The 18,698-nt window shown below is 52.7% G+C and overlaps 1 protein-coding gene across 3 annotated transcripts in view; it reads left to right on the top strand.

The window, feature by feature from the left end:
• The window catches only part of TRPV4 (transient receptor potential cation channel subfamily V member 4), a 71,378-nt gene extending 62,100 nt beyond the window's left edge, over window positions 1–9,278 (top strand). For all 3 annotated transcript variants that reach the window (XM_081546129.1, XM_081546130.1, XM_081546131.1), the window contains 7 exons: window positions 94–167; window positions 1,535–1,700; window positions 1,938–2,004; window positions 3,808–4,124; window positions 5,442–5,569; window positions 7,795–7,916; window positions 8,594–9,278. In XM_081546129.1, coding sequence (XP_081402255.1) covers window positions 94–167; window positions 1,535–1,700; window positions 1,938–2,004; window positions 3,808–4,124; window positions 5,442–5,569; window positions 7,795–7,916; window positions 8,594–8,751 — 1,032 coding nt within the window. In that variant the 3' untranslated portion in view covers window positions 8,752–9,278. The remainder of the gene's footprint in view (window positions 1–93; window positions 168–1,534; window positions 1,701–1,937; window positions 2,005–3,807; window positions 4,125–5,441; window positions 5,570–7,794; window positions 7,917–8,593) is intronic.
• Window positions 9,279–18,698: the final 9,420 nt, after the last annotated feature.

Here is an 18,698-nt window from a genome sequence, read left to right as displayed (position 1 = left end):
ATGCCCCCGGCATTGGGGGCGCCGTGTCTTAACCCCTGGACCTTCAGGGAAGTCCCCCTCCACCTCTCCCACCTGCCCCCTTCCCTCCTCCAGATCAAAGACTTGTTCATGAAGAAATGCCCTGGAGTGAACTCTCTCTTCATCGACGGCTCCTTCCAGCTACTCTAGTGAGTAGAGGTCCCTGGGGTGGCAGCTTCTGGGTGAGGAGGGTGGGGTTGGGAGGGACATCCTCGAGGTTTGGTGGTAGGGGGTGTGTGTGACTCTTATTAGGAGTGAATTCACCCAGCCTGATCAGCTACTGTAGCCCAAAGTCAGGCCATTGTCAAGTAAAAGAGTCCTCTGGTTAAAGCAAGATTCTGGTTGCTAGAGAGTTATCACTATATGCACCATGGGTAGAAATAAATTTAACCTCTTACGCTTGTGACTGATTGCTAATGTCTGCCAGGGGTGCCCATGTTAAGAATCTTAAGGCTGTGTCTGTGTTCAGTGGGAAAGAGTGCTGGGATTGATTAATGATGTCTGCCTGGGGTGCAGGATGAATTGCTGCATGTGTGTTACATATTTTCTCTTTTTCTTAGAGTTAGAGAACAATGAAAATTATGGGGGTGGGGGTAGGTCTCCATGCTTCCACTGCAGGGGGGCACAGGTTCGATCCCTGGCCAGGGAACTAGGATCTCACATGTCACATGTTAGGGCCAAAAAAAAATTTCACTTAGCCACAAAATCTCCACTGAGCACCACTGAATCTTCCTCTAGTAACTCCAAAGGACATCACTTTGGGGTCTGGTAGGGCTCCCATGGACGGAGGAGCCTGGTAGGCTGCAGTCCATGGGGTCGTGAAGAGTCGGACACGACTGAGAGACTTCACTTTCACTTTTCACTTTCATGCATTGGAGAAGGAAATGGCAACCCACTCCAGTGTTCTTACCTGGAGAATCCCAGCGACGGCGGAGCCTGGTGGGCTGCCGTCTATGGGGTCGCACAGAGTCGGACACGACTGAAGCGACTTAGCAGCAGCAGCAGCAGCAGCAGGGCCCCAGAGCAATCACACACACATCGGTTGCCAATTAATTTTTTAAAATAATTATTTATTTAATTTTTTTTGGCTGCACTGGGTCTTTGTTGCTGCATGCAGTCTTTCTCTGGTCGCAGCGAGCAGGCTACTCTCTAGCTGTGGTATGCGGGCTTCTCCTTGCGGTGGCTTCTCTTGTTGTGGAGCACGGGCTCAGAAGTTGTGGCACACAGGCTTAGCTGCCCCGTAGCATCTTCCCAGACCAGGGATTGAACCCGTGTCCCCTGCATTGGCAGGTGGCTTCTTAAGCACTGGGCCACCAGGGAAGCCCAGTTGCCAGTTAACTGAGGATTCTGGTTAACAGGATGCTGGGGAACCCCGTGAAGCCACACGGTCTCATGGTCTCTCTTCTGGGTGTCACTGGGATGCCCTAGTACCTAGAGGGCTTGGGGGCCTCCCTGTCCAGGGTCTCATTTCCCCCTCTCCCCTCTGACTCCTCTCGTGGTCTCTGCCGCCCTGTAGCTTCATCTACTCCGTGCTGGTGATTGTCTCGGCGGCCCTCTACCTGGCGGGGATCGAGGCGTACCTGGCCGTCATGGTCTTTGCCTTGGTCCTGGGCTGGATGAACGCCCTTTACTTCACCCGAGGGCTGAAGCTGACGGGGACCTATAGCATCATGATCCAGAAGGTACGGGGCGGGCGGTTCCCCTTGGACTCTTGTGTGTCCTTGGAGGGAGCCACATACAGCACATATGCACAGACAGTGCCGCTGGCCCTGAGGCTGCGGGGCGGTGTGGGGGCAGCGGGCAGGGCCTGGACGTGGGGTGGGGCAGGGTGGAGCTGGAGACGGTGTGGGATGAGGAGTTGGGAAAGCGAGAAACCATGTATCTCATCTCTGCCTCCGTATTCCCACCGGGGTGTCTAGATCCTCTTCAAAGACCTTTTCCGCTTCCTGCTGGTCTACTTGCTCTTCATGATCGGCTACGCGTCAGGTGAGCCCCGGGTGCCCAGGTGGGCCTGGCGGGGGTGGTACCTGGGTTGGAGCAGCCACCATGGCGTGTGGAGGAGAATATCCAGCGTTTGTACGGTTCTCATTGTGTGCCTGGCATTGAGCTAAGTCCTCTCCCATCCCTGCCTCGTTTAATCCTCCCAACAAGTCTATAAGGGAAGTGCGTTTCTTATGACATTTTACAATTAAAGAAACGGAGGCTTAGATTAAGTAAGGTTAAATAATGTGCTCAAGTTCAAAAACTAGGAAACCGTAAAACTGTCATCTTAGCTACTGTGGTAAAAGAAGCCACCCAAAAACTTAATGGGGCTTAAACAACCACCATTTTTATTTTTGGCTATGTCCTGCAGCATGTGGGATCTTAGTTCCCCAACTAGGGATCAGACTGGTGCCCCCTAAAGTGGAAACATGGAGTCTTAACCACCAGGGAAGTCCCCCAAACAGCCACCATATATTATTATGCTCAACTCCATGGGTCTGCTGGGTGCTTGTGCTGACCTGGGCCAGATTCAGGCTCCTGTGTCTGTGCTCAGCTGGCAGATTGGCTGCGGCTGACTAGTGTAGCTAGGGGTGGCCTCCACTGGGGGTGACTTTGCTGTCTTCCTCGGGGTCACTCATCTCTAGCCAGCTAGCTTGGACTTGGTCACACGGTGGTCTGAGGGTTCCCAGATGTGAGCGGAAGTGTTTGAGGTCACTGCCTGGCACAGTGTCACTATCTGTCTCACCTTGTTCACCAAAACAAGGCTCAGCCTGATTCACAGAGTGGGGAAACGGGTGAATTCCCTGGTGATCCAGTGGTTAAGACTCGGCGTTTCCACTGCAGGGGGCATGGCTTCAATCCCTGGTCTGGGAACTAAGATCCCATATATCATGTGAACAGCCAAAAAATAAAAGGAGTAAAAATCAAAGAGTGTGAAAATAGACTCTACCCTCTTGGTGGCAGAAGCTACAAAGCCTCTACTAGGCTGTCTTCTTGATGTCACGATGCCTTGGGACCTCAGTGGCACAGGCCATGGGGGCGAGACCAGGATTGGGGAAGGTAATCACGCTGTTGGGCTGGTCCCCAAGGGGCGAGTGACTGGCCATCCTACGCCCAGGATCTAAAAGGGAGCAGGACTTGGAGGCTTCATCTGGGCTTCATGGAAAGGGATGAGCACCACAATTAGCTGATGTCTGGAGGGCGTGACGGCCTTAGTGAGCATGGCTCTGTGGGCAAGAGAGCCAGTCAAGGCTGGTACCCAGTTTCACCTTCTTCCCTTCCTTTCTGTGCTGCTGTGAGCTGGGAAACAGGAGCACGAGAGCGAATACGCCCCTGGAATGCTGACATTCCAGACTCCCAAGACCTCTAAGAACAGTCAGCTCTCAGCCTTGGCACTGTTGACATTTGGGGTCAGACAGTTCGTGGTGGAGACTGTCCTGTGCATGGTGGCATGTTTGGCAGCATCCCTGGTCTTGACCCAATAGGTGCCCATAGTGTCCCTCCTCTGCTTGTGACACCAAAAATGTCTCTGGACCTGCCAAATGTGCTCCAGGGGACAAATTATCCCCGGTTGAGAACTACTAGACTGAGTCCTGGGCCCCTCTTCCTTGTTAACAGGAGTTTGTGGAAAGAGCAAGGGCTTTGTGTGCAGGAGGACCTAGGTTCAACCAACGGCTTGGCTTCCACTCCCTGTGACCTTGGGCCAGCCCTCCCCGTCCCCTAGTCCTCAGTGTTCCCCTCCATCCAATGGGAAGGGGCCTCCCCACCTCTCACCCTCCATGACCGTCACTGCCATCCCTCCCGCAGCCCTGGTCTCGCTCCTGAACCCGTGTGCCAACTTGAAGGTGTGTGACGAGGACCACGCCAACTGCACGGTGCCCACCTACCCCTCGTGCCGCGACAGCGAGACCTTCAGCACCTTCCTCCTGGACCTCTTCAAGCTCACCATCGGCATGGGCGACCTGGAGATGCTGAGCAGCACCAAGTACCCCGTGGTCTTCATCATCCTGCTGGTCACGTACATCATCCTCACGTTCGTGCTGCTCCTTAACATGCTTATCGCCCTCATGGGGGAGACGGTGGGCCAGGTGTCCAAGGAGAGCAAGCACATCTGGAAGCTGCAGGTGAGCCCGCCCCGCCGGCCGCTCTGCCCCTCCTAAGCTGGCGCCGCCTGGCCTGCTGCACCTCCTCAGCCTGGTGCTCTGGGCGAGTCGCACCAGCCCGTTCCGCCTCCACTTCCCTGTCTGTTTAATGGGCACTGACGGATACTGCAGGTCTGTTTCCTGGAGCCGCCTAGCACATTTCCGGGTGGCTTCTTGCCTCACCAGCAGCTCAGCTTCCCTTGCGGTCCCATTCATGGGATGCAATCAGCTTCCCCCGGCTCCAGGGAGGGAGCGCCATGGGCACCGGAAATGCTCAGAGAGCCTCACATTTCAGTGGGGGTTCCGCACGGAGCCCGGGGGCAGCTTCCATGCCCCAGCTGGGCCCGAGACACCAGGCTGGCATGGGAGCAGGCCAACCCAGAGCCGGGAAGCATCAGCATCCTCATCAGAGGGGCTCCCCACTCCCACTGCCCACCCCCCCACCCCAAGCAGACGTGGCTGGGTGTGGATGCAATGGGGAGCTGCTGCCTTTGTTTCTCTGCAGGTTTCTGTGCAAGCTTAGGGAGCAGAAGTCCTGGGGGGAGGGTGTCACGGCCTGCCTGGCTGCAGGCAGTTTAAGAACTGGGGTTCCCAATAAACAGCATTACCACGAGGCCCAGGAAGGCTGCACCCACACTTATCATGACTTGGTACATTTTCAGGGAATAGCGCAGCGAGGAAAAACAACTCCACAAGGTCCTCCCCCCAGGTCTGGGTCTCAGGGGACCATCTGACCTGCTCTCACCCTTTATCCCTACCGCTTCCTCCTCGGGGCCTCAGTTTCTCCACTGGGTGTAACCCATAATATGCCAACTCACAGCCCATGGACTGGATTTGACCAGCGCAGGTTTATTTTTTTTTCTGCATCACTGTATATTTTTTAAAAACTTAATGCAAAAAAATTTTAATTGAGAGATTTCATAGAAAAATCCAGATTTCTGGCCTTTCTTGAAAAGTGGGAAGTCTGGCAAGGCGGGCCCACATTCCTGGGTGGAATGTGGCACTGAGAGGCGGCTGCCCCCTTTACATGGGGTGGGGGTCTCCTGCACCCCCTGGTCTGCCCCAGTCCCCACTCCTCCCTGGGGCACCCAGCACCGAGAGGACACCTGGTGTCCTGGGGCACGGGCTGCTGACCCTTCCTTCATTTTCTCCAGCCAGGCGCCTGTGGGTATTTGAGTCTTTAACGCAGGGGTGGTGGGAGCTAGAAAGCCTGGTTCTCTGCGTCATTCCTGCCTTGAGAACAGTTAGGCGAGGCCGGGCGCGGCTCACCCACCGCCTGCCCACCCTCCCTCCCCACAGTGGGCCACCACCATCCTGGACATCGAGCGCTCCTTCCCCGTGTTCCTGAGGAAGGCCTTCCGCTCCGGCGAGATGGTGACCGTGGGCAAGAGCTCGGACGGCACTCCAGACCGCCGGTGGTGCTTCAGGTGAGGCTGGGTTGGGGGGGACCACCAGGCCTCCTTATGCTTTCTACCCATTGCCACTTCTGAGCCATTGAGGCCCCCGTGGGCCTGACCGGAGCTCAGTTCCCACTGGCTGGTCCTGTGGGTTCAGTTCTCAGCCTTGGTTTCTTCATTTGTGAAATGGGGACAATGATAGCATCACTCTCTTGGCCAGCTGTGCGGATTAGATGGGTTGGCACATGAGATGTGCCCAGCCAGCCCCCAACGCACATTGGGGCAGACACCCTGAAGCAGCTGGTGTTACTGCTCTCTCCTTTGCTGGAGGAAGCAGACTCGGAGGCAATGCTTATCCTGTGGCACCACCCTCTATTAGTGATACAATGGAATGGGTTTCAGGACTACGATTTTTTTTTTAATATTTATTTTTAAAAAATTTAAAAACAAATAAATAGATAAAATTTTATTTGGCTGCTCTGGGTCTTAGTTGCGGCCTGCAGGATCTTTGATCTCCCAGTAGTAGCTTGCAGGATCTTTAGTTGTGGCATACGAACTCTTAGTTTCTACATGTGGTATCTAGTTCCCTGACCAGGGATCAAACCCGGGCCCCTTGCGTAGGGAGTGCGGACCTAGCCACTGGACCACCAGGGAAGTCCCCTCAGGACTTTGACTGAAATGGAGAAACTGAGTTATCATCAGCTTCCGGGACTTGGGACGTTACCCAGATGCATGGGGAATGCCAACTTCTTAGGGGGAACCCCTGGGTGAATCTTTTCTTTAACGAGGACTCACTCTTTGTAACGTGGTTGCCAGCATGGAGCATCAGCATCATGCTTGGAGTCACACAAAGTCAGTTTCTACTATGACAGCCCCCACTGCACAGCCTTGTTTTGGATCCAAAGTTCAAGTCTCGACTGTGATTTATCAGCTTTGTGACCTTGGATGAATAGTTCAACAAGCCTCAGTTTCCTCATCTGTAAAATGGGAGCAAAGGATGTATCTTCCTTGCTGGGTCCTAACCCATAACAGTTGCCCCCCAAAAAACAGAAATTGAATAAAATTAACTTAAAAAGAATTTTAGAAAGTAAAAATTGGGACTTCCCTGGTGGTCCAGGGGCTAAGACTCCTCGCTCCCAATGCAGGGGACCCAGGTTGGATCCCTGGTCTGGTAACAGGATCCTGCATGCCGCAACTAAAGATCTCACATGCTACAATGAAGATCACATATCCCACATGCCACAACTAAGACCCAACGCAGCCAAATAAATATTTTAAAACAGTAAAAATTATCTAGAGCCCATTTGGGCCCAAGAAGGTTATAACCTGACTTTATGAGGGTGTCTCAATAATAAAAGTGAGAATATTAAGAAAGAGGATGTCCATCCACAGATGAATGAATATACAGCCATACAAATAAGGTCTTTGCAGGCAATGGGATATTATTTAGCCATGAAAAGGAATGCAGTACTGATGCAGGCTACATCGCAGATGGATCTTGAAAACCTGATGCTAAGTGAAAGCAGCCAGACACAAAGGCCACATACTGAATGATTCTACTTAACACGAAATGTCCAGAATAGATAAATCCATAGAGACAGAAAGTAGAACAGAGGTTGCCGGGGGCTGGTGGGAAAGGGGATGGGGAGTTACTGCTTAATAGGTATAGAGTTTGGGGTGATGAAAAGGTTTTGGAACTAGGTAGTGGTGATGGCTGCACAATCTTAGGAATGTATTTAATGCCACTGAATTGTACACTTTAAAGTGGGTGAGGGGCTTCCCTGGCAGTCCAGTGTTAGGACTCGGAGCTCTCACTGCCGGGTCCCGGGTTCCATCCCTGGGTAGGGAACTAAGATCCTGCAAGCCGAGTATAGAGGGCAAAAAAAGAAAAAAGAAGAAAAAGTAAAATAGCAAATTTTATGTTTTATCTATCTATCTAACTATATTATCAGAAATTAAAAAAAAAAAACAAGGACTTTCCTGGTGGTCTAGTGGCAGAGATTCTATGCTCCCAATGCAGAGAGCCTGGGTTCAATCCCTGGTTGGGGAACTAGATCCCAAGTGCTGCAACTAAGACCTGGTGCATCCAAATAAATAAATAAATAATAACTTTTTTTTTAATTTAAAAAAAGAATAAAAAAAGTAGGAGTGTGTGCTGGAAGGCTGGAGCTTGGAGGCTGCCTGGGGGTGGGGAAGGGGTCCTGTCTCTGGGTGGGGGGCTCTCCTTGACCCTCTGTCTGCTGTGGCCCCACCAGGGTGGACGAGGTGAACTGGTCTCACTGGAACCAGAACTTGGGCATCATTAACGAGGACCCCGGCAAGAACGAGAACTACCAGTACTACGGCTTCTCGCACACCGTGGGCCGCCTCCGGAGGGGTGAGTGGGGGGTGGTCAGGGGAGGCGTGGGGGAGACTGAGGGGCACAGAGGGGAGCCCTGGTGGTCCTCAGCACCGGATTGTTTGCAGCAGTCCTGTCCCTTCCCTGGGACTCAGTATTCACGTCTGTAGAAAGGGAGGGGGCGAAGGCCTGGCCGCCAAGCTTCCTCTGCTGCCAGTGAAAGCCTGGGCCCTTGCTTCCACTCAGCCGAGCACAGTCGGGAGGCCTTGGGCTCGCAGGCCTCCTGACCCAGGCTTGAATCCTGATTCTTTCATTTTACTCCTGTGTGTTCCGAGGTGGGCTCCATGACTTCTCTGAGCCCCAGTTGCCACCTCTGTAAAACAGGGATAATATACCTCCCCCTTTAGAGCACTGACTTCCCTGGTGGCTCAGATGGTAAAACGTCTAACTACAATGCGGGAGACCTGGGTTCAATCTCTGGGTTGGGAAGATTCCCCTGGAGAAACAGCAACCCACTCCAGTACTCTTGCCTGGAAAATCCCATGGACCGAGGAGCCTGGTAGGCTGCAGTCCATGGGGTCACAAAGAGTTGGACACAACTGAGCGACTTCACTTTCCTTTTCCTTTAGAGCACTGCTGAGTGCCTGGTACACCAAAGGCGCTCAATATATATGTGCATGCGCTCTCTGGCCACCCTCACCCCGCTCTCACTACAGATCGCTGGTCCTCGGTGGTGCCCCGCGTGGTGGAGCTGAACAAGAACTCCAACCCGGATGAAGTGGTGGTGCCTCTGGACAACATGAGGACCCCCAGCTGCGACGGCCACCAGCAGAGTTACCCCCCCAAGTGGAGGACTGATGATGCCCCGCTCTAGGGCCTGCGGGCAGGAGCAGGGTCCCCTCCGCCGCCCATTTCTAGTCCAGCTGCATTTCAGAGGTGCCCCCCACCGGGGTGTGCCTCCCCCCGTACCCTCCTTTGACTCCCAGAGGTGAGGGCCGGGCAGATGCTGGGGAGGCCCCAGGACCCTCTGGTCCCCAGGCTCCTGCCCCCCCATACACCTCCCTGGCCCGGCCACGGGACGCCTGGTCACCTGTCTCACTCCCATGGAGTCACAGTAAGGGACACCAGGGTCTCCGCCCACCGAGACTCAGCCCCCTGCCTCTTCATTTATTTATTTGCTCTGCTCTCAGGAAAGTGGCCCAACCTCCAGCCCTGAACCAGAGCCTGGCCGAGGCCCCAGGACCCCGTCCCAGGTGCAGGGCCGGCTGCACAGGCCACCCTGGGCTGAAGTGCGTTGGCTCTGATGAGGGGCTGGGCCCTCCAGGTCGGGCCGTGCCTTCTGTGCGTTCTGTCTGGGGGTTTGGGATTGTCGGTGCTCAATAAATGTTCATTGATGGTGGAGATGGTGGGGAAGATGGTGGGGGGAGTGGTAGCAGGCATGGGGGGAATGCAGCACGGAGATGGGTGAGCGAAGAGATACCTCTGTGGTTGGGGGTAGGGTGGGGATAAGAACATGGGGCAGGAGTTACGACCAAGGCGATATTCAGGGTGATGGTTGGAGGGGCTGGATTCGGGGGGCAGTGGTGACTGAGAGATGGGGGTGAGCTTGGGCTGTGATGGGGAGGTAGAGATGAAGGGAGTGAGGAGGAGAGAGTACTGGTAGAGGCATAACGGTGCTGTGGGGAGGCAGTTAAGTGTCTGGAGGTGCTGGGAGAGGTGATGACGTTGGTGGGGAAAAATGATGCCAGTGGGGAGATGGTAAAGCTCATTATGGCAGAGTGATGCGGGTTCGGGGGGAGTAGGCAGGTGGCTGGGAGGGGCAGAGCAGAGGTGGAGATGACAGCCACGCAGGTGGGTGAGCCATCTGGTGTCCAGTGGGGTGACGGTGAGGGCGAGAGCAGCCCTAATAAGGACCGTGGTGCTCGCTGGAGTCGACAGAGAACCTTTGGTTGGGACCACGCACTAGTGGGGCCATGAACGTGATCTGGAGCTGAAGGCCGACCCGCTTCCCTTCCGAGGGCCAGCCTTCTCCCCAGGGCACACCCCACTGCCGATCCAGCCTCGGCGCATCTCCAAGCCTCCGGGCATGAGAAGGGGCCCCCCAAATACCCGATCCTGCTGCTCCACCCTGGATGAATCCGCAGCCAGCCGGTTTCCCTCTGACCTCCCAGGTCCCTGGTCCCAGCTTGGACCCGGTCTTAGGTCCCATCTGAAGCTTCAGTTGAGAAGAGCTTGGGCCTCTGGAGGACCTGGCCAAGGACAGCTGCAGTGGGAGACACACAGGGCGTGGGGTCTGAAGACCCAGCTTTGCACCCTCTGCCCAAACAGTGGCAATAGGTCACTTTACTTCGCTGGGCCTCCGTGTTTCCGGTCTGTTAGAAGGTTGTCAATTACTTGAAGGATGGGAGTCGGCTTAGCTATCTGAGAATGAAGGGGAGACTCCTTGTATTACCACTAAGGGTGGCTAGGGGGCGCCAACCTTCCCACAGACCCATTCTTCCCATCTCCCTCTAGGTTGGCTTCCAGGGTCTGATGGGCTGCCCTTGTGGTGCAAGGATAACCCAGCTTCTCCCAAGGCTACTTGCTTCCTCATTCCAGCATTCTTTTTTTTTTTTTTTTTAACACTTTTATTTATTTATCTTCAGCTGTGCTGGGTCTTCGTTGCTGCACAGGCTTTTCTCGAGTTGTGGTTAGTGGGGGCTAGTCTAGTTGCGGTACATGGGCTTCTCATTGCGGTAGCTTCTCTTGTTGCAGAGCACGGGCTTTAGCAGTTGGGCTTCAGTAGTTGCGGCACGCGGGCCCTAGAGCACAGGCTCAGTAGCTGTGGCACACAGGCTTAGTTGCTCTGCGGCATGTGGGATCTTCCCAGACAGGAATGGAACCCGTGTCTTTGGCATTGGCAGGCAGATTCTTTACCACTGAGCCACCAGGGAAGCCCTCCAGCATTCTTAATGGAGGTCCCAAGAGCCATTCTGTTTGGATGGACTTGGGTCACATGTCATGTCTGTGCCAATCCTATCCTAGGGGATGGGATACCCTCCCTGGCTGAGCCAAGCCTTCTGGGAAATGGTAGGTAGTTCCTAAACTCTTGAGACTCGGTGTCCCCACCTGTCAAATGGGCAGTGACTTTGTGAAGATCAAGTGATTTCCTGGGCTTTTCAAAGAAGAGAGAATTGTGGTTGTGGTGTTCATACATTTACGTGTTTGGGGAACCAAGTCACAGAAAACTTATGTTGGCTTGAAGAAAAGAATATTTATAATCTCAGCAAGATGTCCCAAGTTAGGGAGGGCAGTAAGGCTGGTTAATTCAGTCTCTGTGGTTCATTAAGGGTTCTGCCAGCTCATTTATTCCTTCAAGGATTTATCGGGCGCTGAGCTAGTCACCACCCACCAAGTGTGCTGGCTTTTTCCTCACATGTGCTGTGCTTAATCACTCAGGCGTGTCCAACTCTTTGTGGCCCCACGGACTGTAGCCCACCAGGCTCCTCTGTCCATGGGGATTCTCCAGGCAAGAATACTGGCATGGGTTGCCATGCCCTCCTCCAGGGGATCTTCCCAACCCAGGGATTGAACCCAGGTTTCCCACGTTGGAGGCAGATTCTTTACTGTCTGAGCCACCAGGGAAGCCATGAGTCTCAATCAAAGACACAAGATGGAGCCACTATTTCAGACATTTCACCCAGATTCAGAGGCATCCAGGGCTTCCCTGGTGGCTCAGACGGTAAAGAATCCACCTGCAATACAGGAGACCCGGATTTGATTAGTGGGTCGGGAAGATCCTCTGGAGAAGGAGATGGCAACCTATTCCCATGTTTTTGCCTGGAGAATTCTGTGGACAGAGGAGCCTGGCGGGCTACAACCCATGGGGTTGCAAAGAGTCGAACACGACCAAGCAACTAACATTTTTGTTGTTCAGGGGTATCCAGATGAAGGAGAAATGGTACTTCCTGTGTCTCTTTCTATGAGAGAGATGTTTTCCCTGAAGTCCCCCAGCCAACGTTCCCTCTTGTATTATTGGCCAGAATTGTGTCGCGTGGCCCATGCTTCAACCAGTCAGCAGGCTGGGAGCAGCAGTTGTCCTAAAGCAGCAGAAAGCAATATAGAGAAAGGAAGTTTCCCCAGCCAGGTCTCGGTTCTGTGGGAAAGGAGGATGTGGAAACCACTATTGCCTCTGCAGCCAGACACCCTCCCCGCCACCCCATCTTTCCGGTGGAAGGCAGGCAATATTGTCACGGAACATGACTGCGACTTATCCTGGGGCCATAAGGAGGTCATTTCCCTAGGAGTTTTGTGATGGGTTTGGCCCACAAAATCAAAACACCCTCTTAACTCAAAAAGACTCCAAAAATTATTGAGGTGAATGGAGAATGCATTCTTTTTAAAATAATGAAGTCATTGTAGGCTATGAATTTTCCTCTGGGAACATTTTTGGCTAAACAGATAGCAACTTTTTCCATTGTGATTTTGCAAATAATTTGATGGTGTGGGTGTTGATTTTCTGTAAGGTTTTCAAAAGCTGTTTCAGGGGAATTTCAAATATTTTCCAGCCGTTGAGATTTTGTTTGTTCCTGTAAGATCCTAATGATGACCTTTGCCAATGTCCTTCAAAGGACAGGGCGTGAACTGGTGGTAGGTCAAAATATTTTCAGGGGACACATTGGCCATAGAATCGCTTAGAGGAAAATATCCCTCCTGATTATGATGTGGTCTCTGTTTGATGATTCTGAGCTTTTGAGGCCTTCCTAACATGAATCTCTCTTTATGGAGAAAGACCTGAGGCTCAGAATCTCTGAAAGGCAGAGCTAGAACCAGGGATGATGTTAACTCCTCCAGGACCACAGGGACTGAGGATGGGGAAGAGAGATCCCGAGGAAAGTTGGAATGCTGATGCCTGTGCCAGACTGCAGCAATGGCCCTGACTCTCCCCTTTAGCCGTTCCTTTCCGGGACCACTTTGTCTTTCCACTGTGGGCAGAGCAGGACTTGTTCTAACCAATGGGGTATTAGCAGACCTGCTGAGGCCAGCACCTAGGAAGGTGAGAGGTACGTGGAACAGAGCTGCGTCATCCCAGGCAAGCCTCACAGAAATGAGAGGGCCCCCAACCGATGTGGGACCAAAAACTTTTTTTTTTTGGTATGCCATTGAGTTTTCGTGATTTTGTTCAAGCGCAAGGCATCAATTTTGTGGCAATAGCTAATGAATACAGACAATAGAAAAAGGAGTAACTGGAACCTGGTCAGGCTGCAAGAACCTGAATGTCCATTGCTCTCCATGTTACAGATGGGGAAGCAGAGGCTCAGAGAGGGAAGACTTGTGCCCAGGGCACCTGGCTGGTAAGTGGTGGAGGTGGGATTTGAACCCAGGCATTCAATCCTAATGCCGGAGAGAAGACACTCTGACCCCTGGAGGAGTGAGAGTTAGTGAGGCCAGATCACTGCTGCTGTGGGTGAAGACCCTGGCTGTCTCTTATCACTAATGCTGAACCCCGGAGACTGTCAGTTTGAACATCCCCCTAACTTTATTCCAACAAGCTTCTTATTATGTGCATGTGTGTGTATTTAACAATGATAAAGCACTTGTATGTCATATTTGACAGCAGGGCTTTTTTCATCCCAAGTTTAAAGCACTACTGGGAAATAATTAGTGCTACCGAGTCAAAAACAAAGGGACCCCATCAGGAAAGACAGTCTCAGAAACTCTCGGATTTTAATTGAACAATTACCTCTTATGCCTATGAATAGTTCATTATTACATGCCCTGTTATTATTAGCTGTTATTATTGTTTTAGATGAATGCTGGGAATTTTTTTTTTAAATCAAAAGCCATTTTCAACCACACTGTTCATCTCCCCCTGGCTTTCACACGCTCCTGACATTTCCGATGTAATAATGTCATAGTTGGCAGTCAATTTTCTACACCTCGCCTGGATAACGGTGTATTTGGTTCACTTTGGTTGTTTGGATGGAGTGGTTAAATACTCCAGGCCTCTGTTCATACTGTTATTAATTTTTGACTCCTTGGTGAAAGCATTTGCATGAGAATCCACCTCCTGTTTTTTATTTTCTAGGAATCTGAAGTCCTGGGGAACAATGGGGAGATCCTTGTTCATCCCAAGCTTTTGGGACAGAAACAAAAGGAGGTGGTGGTGATGGAGCCAGAGGACAGAGTAAAAGCCACCTTGGGCAGTAGAGACCCAGGCCCCAGGGAAGGAGGGCAGGAGGCTGGGTCAGGAGAGGCCAGGCTGGGAGTCTTGTGACTTTGGACGGAAACACAAAAAGGAGGGGACAAATGAACACACATAAGGCGTCTTCCGTGTGTCAGGCGCTGGGTTCTGTGTTTGGCATTCGTATCTCAGGAACTATGTGTGAGTGCTTTTGAATTGGTGTGGATGCCTCTCTGGAAGTCAGACTCTTCCTTATTCACAGCACCTCATTTTGTTCAGAGTTCTCCAGTCTGCTCTACACTCATGGGCTTTCCCCAGGCACACCCACCACTGTGATTCTATTTCCCTTACTAGGTACTGGTATAGGAATAGCCACGTGAATGAGTTCTGGACCATGAGACAAAAGAGAAAGTCTGCTGAAGGAGGAGGAATTTGGGGGAAATAAGAGAAATATAAGAAACACTGTCTTCTCTTTTGCTGAGCACCATCAGGACTGGGTGTGATGCCTGGAACTGTAGCAGCCATTTTGTGACCATGAAGGGGCTTAGTGGAGCAGAAAGAAGAAGAGGACATGGGTCCTTGATCTCACCCTTGTGCTACTGAATCAACCAACTCTGGAGCCACCCCACCTTAGGGTTTCTTATGACTGTTTGAGATAGCAATTTTTTTTCTCATCTATACCAATGAGTCAGGGTTTCCTATTACTCTGCCAAAATCATGAAGACACAAGAACAAATTTGTCTTCCCGTTTTATAGATGAAGAAAGTGAGACTCAATGAAGTAAATGCATTTGCTTACATACACACAGCCTGAATGTGGTGGACTCAGCATTTGAACCCTCTGTCTTAGAAGGAGACCCCTGCTGGGAGGTGGCAGGATTTTTTTTTTCTTCAGTCTTAGCTATTTGGCCTTTCCACAGCACGAAGACTTTCTGTTTTTTCCACAGGCTGTGATGGCTTCTAACAGATGAAAACAGGACAGGTTAAGTGGAACTGGGGCTCAAACCCAGGTCCCCATATCCGAGCTCAGAGTCATCTCGAATCTCAAGGTTCTCGGTGATGTCAGAGAGCCTCCTGCTCTATCTGAGAACCCCACAGTCTAGGATATACTCACTGGATCCCACAGATTTGCCTTTGGCTGCTACAGGGTGGGGCAGCTGATTGTGGAGACTGGCCACCAGAGGCTGCTATAGTCACACCCAGGAGCCTCCTCAGAGAAGGAGGCCTTAAGGAAACCTGGAACCTGGTGCCATGGTCCAGGAGGAGCCCCTAGTGTGAGCTCCCCATGAGGTGAGGCTGAAGCTACAGACTGAGGAAACCCCACCATTACCACTCCCGCAAGGTGAAAAAGGAGTCTCTGCTTCTGGGAAGTCTAGGATCGAGTTGCTCTGTGCCCTCAGGCAAGTTGCCTCCCTCCTCTGAACCTCACTTTTTTCATTTTCAAAATAAGGAGATCATCTCAACTTCTCAAATGAGGGTTTCCTCTCTCTCCCTGGTGGTCTTTCCCCTCTTTGGAGCCCACCTCAACACAGTGGACAAAAACCAATTAGGGCATGAGGCCCAACGACTCCAGGGCAGGTCTGGATCAAGTTCTGGCTCTGCCGCAAACCCATGAGGAGTTTTTGTGTTGCAGATGGGGAAACTGAGGCCCAGTGGGGAGAGGGGACTTAGTTCCCCTACTTGCAACACAAATTAGGACTCAGTATATCCTGAAGTCCCATTTGTTCCTTGGGATGCTAACAGAAACAAAAACTTAGCTGGTCGGAAAAAGTTAGGGAAATGCTGGGTTATATCTGGAAGGACATCCTCCCTGCAGGCTTCCCAGGTGTCACTAGTTATAAAGAACATGCCTGCTAATGCAGGAGACATAAGAGATGTGGGCTTGATCTCTGGGTTGGAAAGTTCTGGAGAAGAGATAGGCTACCCACTCCAATATTCCTGGGCTTCTCTGGTGGCTCAGACAGTGTGGGAGATGTGTGTTCCATCCCTGGGTTGGGAAGATCCCCCGAAGGAGGGCATGGCAACCCACTCCAGTATTCTTGCCTGGAGAATCCCATGGTCAGGGGAGCCTGGTGGGCTACAGTCCATGGGGTCGCAAAGAGCCAGACACGACTGAAGTGACTGAGCACGCACACATGCACATCTCCCCTACAGGACTTTTCAGAGCCTTTAATATGCTAATGTGATTTAGCATATCAAATCCATGTGCAAATAATATGCTAATATGCATCTCCAAGGTGCTGGAGGGAAGGGGAGACAGGCCTCAGTTTCTCAAACTCTTTTAACCTAGAAACCCACTTTCCAATGTGAAAAGCAGCCTCTGGTGATGACAGGAATAATCCACCTTCAGAACAGGCTTTGTGCCACCTAGCAGACTTGACTGCTGCTGCTTAGTCACTTCAGTTGTGTCCAACTCTTTGTGACCCCGTGGACTGCAGCCCGCCAGGCTCCTCTGTCCATGGGATTCTCCAGGCAAGAATACTGGAGTGGGTTGCCATACTCTCTTCCAAGGGATCTTCCTGACCCAGGGATCGAACCCAGGTCTCCTGCATTGCAAGAAGATTCTTTACCACTGAGCCACCAGGGAAGCCCCACAGACTTGACTACCCTTTTCCTACGTTCAGCCCCATGTGGTACTTGCTTTGTAATAGCAGACTCACTTTACACTTGAGAAACAGGTGGCTCAAAGATAGGCAGTCCCTTGCCAAAGGCCACATGCTGGTGGGAGGCAGCCTAGGACTGGAACTCCTGGGCCCCACTGCTCTGGGGTGGGGGGACGGGTCCCACTTACAGCACTAATTTGCCCTGTCATCCTGGTCATGCATCACCTGATGCTGTCCCAGCCCTTCAAATGCCACCACTCCTTCTGACCGAGGCCCAGGGCCACACATGGAGTCTATGGGAGCCGGGCCAGTTTTCCTGCCTCCTGCCTCCTCTCCCCTTGCCACTCTCTGGTAAGCAAGTGGTGATTTAAACAAAAAAACCTTTTGTTCTCCCGGGCTTGCTCGCCCCCAGTGGCTGGGCCCCACCTTCCACTAGCCAGCGAAAGGGGCCCCGTAGCGACTGCGTGGGCCCTTTAAAGACTCCTGGGACGCGCATGCGCACTGCAGCGCAGGTAGGGGCCACCCAGGCGCAGGGCACACAGGGCACGTGTAGTCCCAGGTGCAGCTCAGCGCTGCGGAGCGAGGTCGAAGTTGCTGCTTGGAGGCCAGGCAGGGATGGAAATGGTAGCGGGATCTAAAGGCTGGGATGAGACAAGAAGACATGGAGCCACTCCGCAAAGGTGAGTGTCCGCGCCACTTAAAGATTTGCAGAAGCTCTCCCGCGCATCTGAGGCTTCTGAAGATGGAGTGATCTTCTAACTGTTGTTATGATGGGAAGTGGTAGTAATATACGTGGTTCTAGCGCATGGCTACGGGACTAGACAGCTCAGGTCTAACTATAGCGATGAACCTCAGATACCCAGAGAGGGAGAAACTTCTAGTGTCTTTATAAAGGGAAGGCGGGCAGCTCTGGTAGGGGAGCAGGCGGCTCCTCTCTACCTCCGTCACCCACAGGAGGTCCCAGCAGCGCAGGGTGTGAGAACTAAGGCTGGACCTGCGTTCTGGAGCCACACAAGCCTTGTTCCGGGTCGGTGGTGATTTTAATCTCTGCATAGCAGTTAGGAGCTTCGATTCTGAATCAGAAGGCCGGTGTTCTGCCCCCCACCCCCCACCCCCTTCTCTGAGCTCCATCCTCAACTGTGTGATGTTAGGCAAAGTGATCTCTCTTCTCTGGTCTTGCTGGCCTCAAGTATACCACGTACACCTGAACTGTGGCGAGACCTACCTACTACTTAGCGCTGAGCCTTGGGGCCTGTCTGCCTGCAATAACAGGCCTGTCAGTAATTGTAGTGATGACAACATCGTTATCACCTGCACTGCTCCTCTACGTGGTTTTAATGAGGCTGGAGGGCCCTTTGCGCTCAGCTCCCTCAGCTCCCAGGGAGAAGAAACCCGGCCAAGGCACCCAGGGAGCTGGTGCTGGGATGCAGCGAGAACCCCAGCTGGGTCCTGGGGTCAGGCCTGGACTGGCTGTGCTCCGTGGCCCCACCTGCTTGCCTCTTTACTCGCCTTGCAGAGGGGTCAGGAGGTTTTCCTCTGATAGGGGATGGGTCCTCACCCTGGATGTGAGGGACCTGGCCCGGAGGGTGGCTGCAGTCTCTGTCCCCTTGCCTGGTGGGCCTGCTGGTAGGCCCAGGACCTGGGCTACCTAGAATTGGTGCTGAGGTGGCCTCAGTGGTGGCCCTGGGGACAGCCAGGCCACAGGCTGCCCACCCCCAGCACTGAACCTGCTCTGCCCTGCCCCTCTCCCAAGTACCCACACTGTGGTCTCCTTGAATTCCATCCCTGGTTCTGGCATTGCCCTCTTTGGGGATGGACTGGTTCTGGGTCACTTAAAGTACCTATGCATTTGTGCCCAGGGCATGCTCCCTCCAGAGGCTGGATAGCCATGGGTGCTGCGATGCCCCTGGTGAGCTTCAGGGATGCATGAAGGTAGAATGTCTCGGGGCAGCCTGGCCCCAAGTGTGAGGCTTGATGCCAGAACCCGCCTCCTTCTTACTCTCCTTGTGGCTGTTTTTCAGATCCTCTGTGTCCTCATCTGTAAAATGGGGGTGAT

The sequence above is a fragment of the Giraffa tippelskirchi genome, chromosome 11 (genome assembly GCF_054371585.1).
Source record: "Giraffa tippelskirchi isolate mGirTip1 chromosome 11, T2T-mGirTip1v1.2.pri, whole genome shotgun sequence".
NCBI classification, from domain to species: Eukaryota; Metazoa; Chordata; class Mammalia; order Artiodactyla; family Giraffidae; genus Giraffa; species Giraffa tippelskirchi.
Note: the sequence above shows the minus strand (reverse complement) of the source record. Positions and strands in the feature narration are given on the sequence as shown.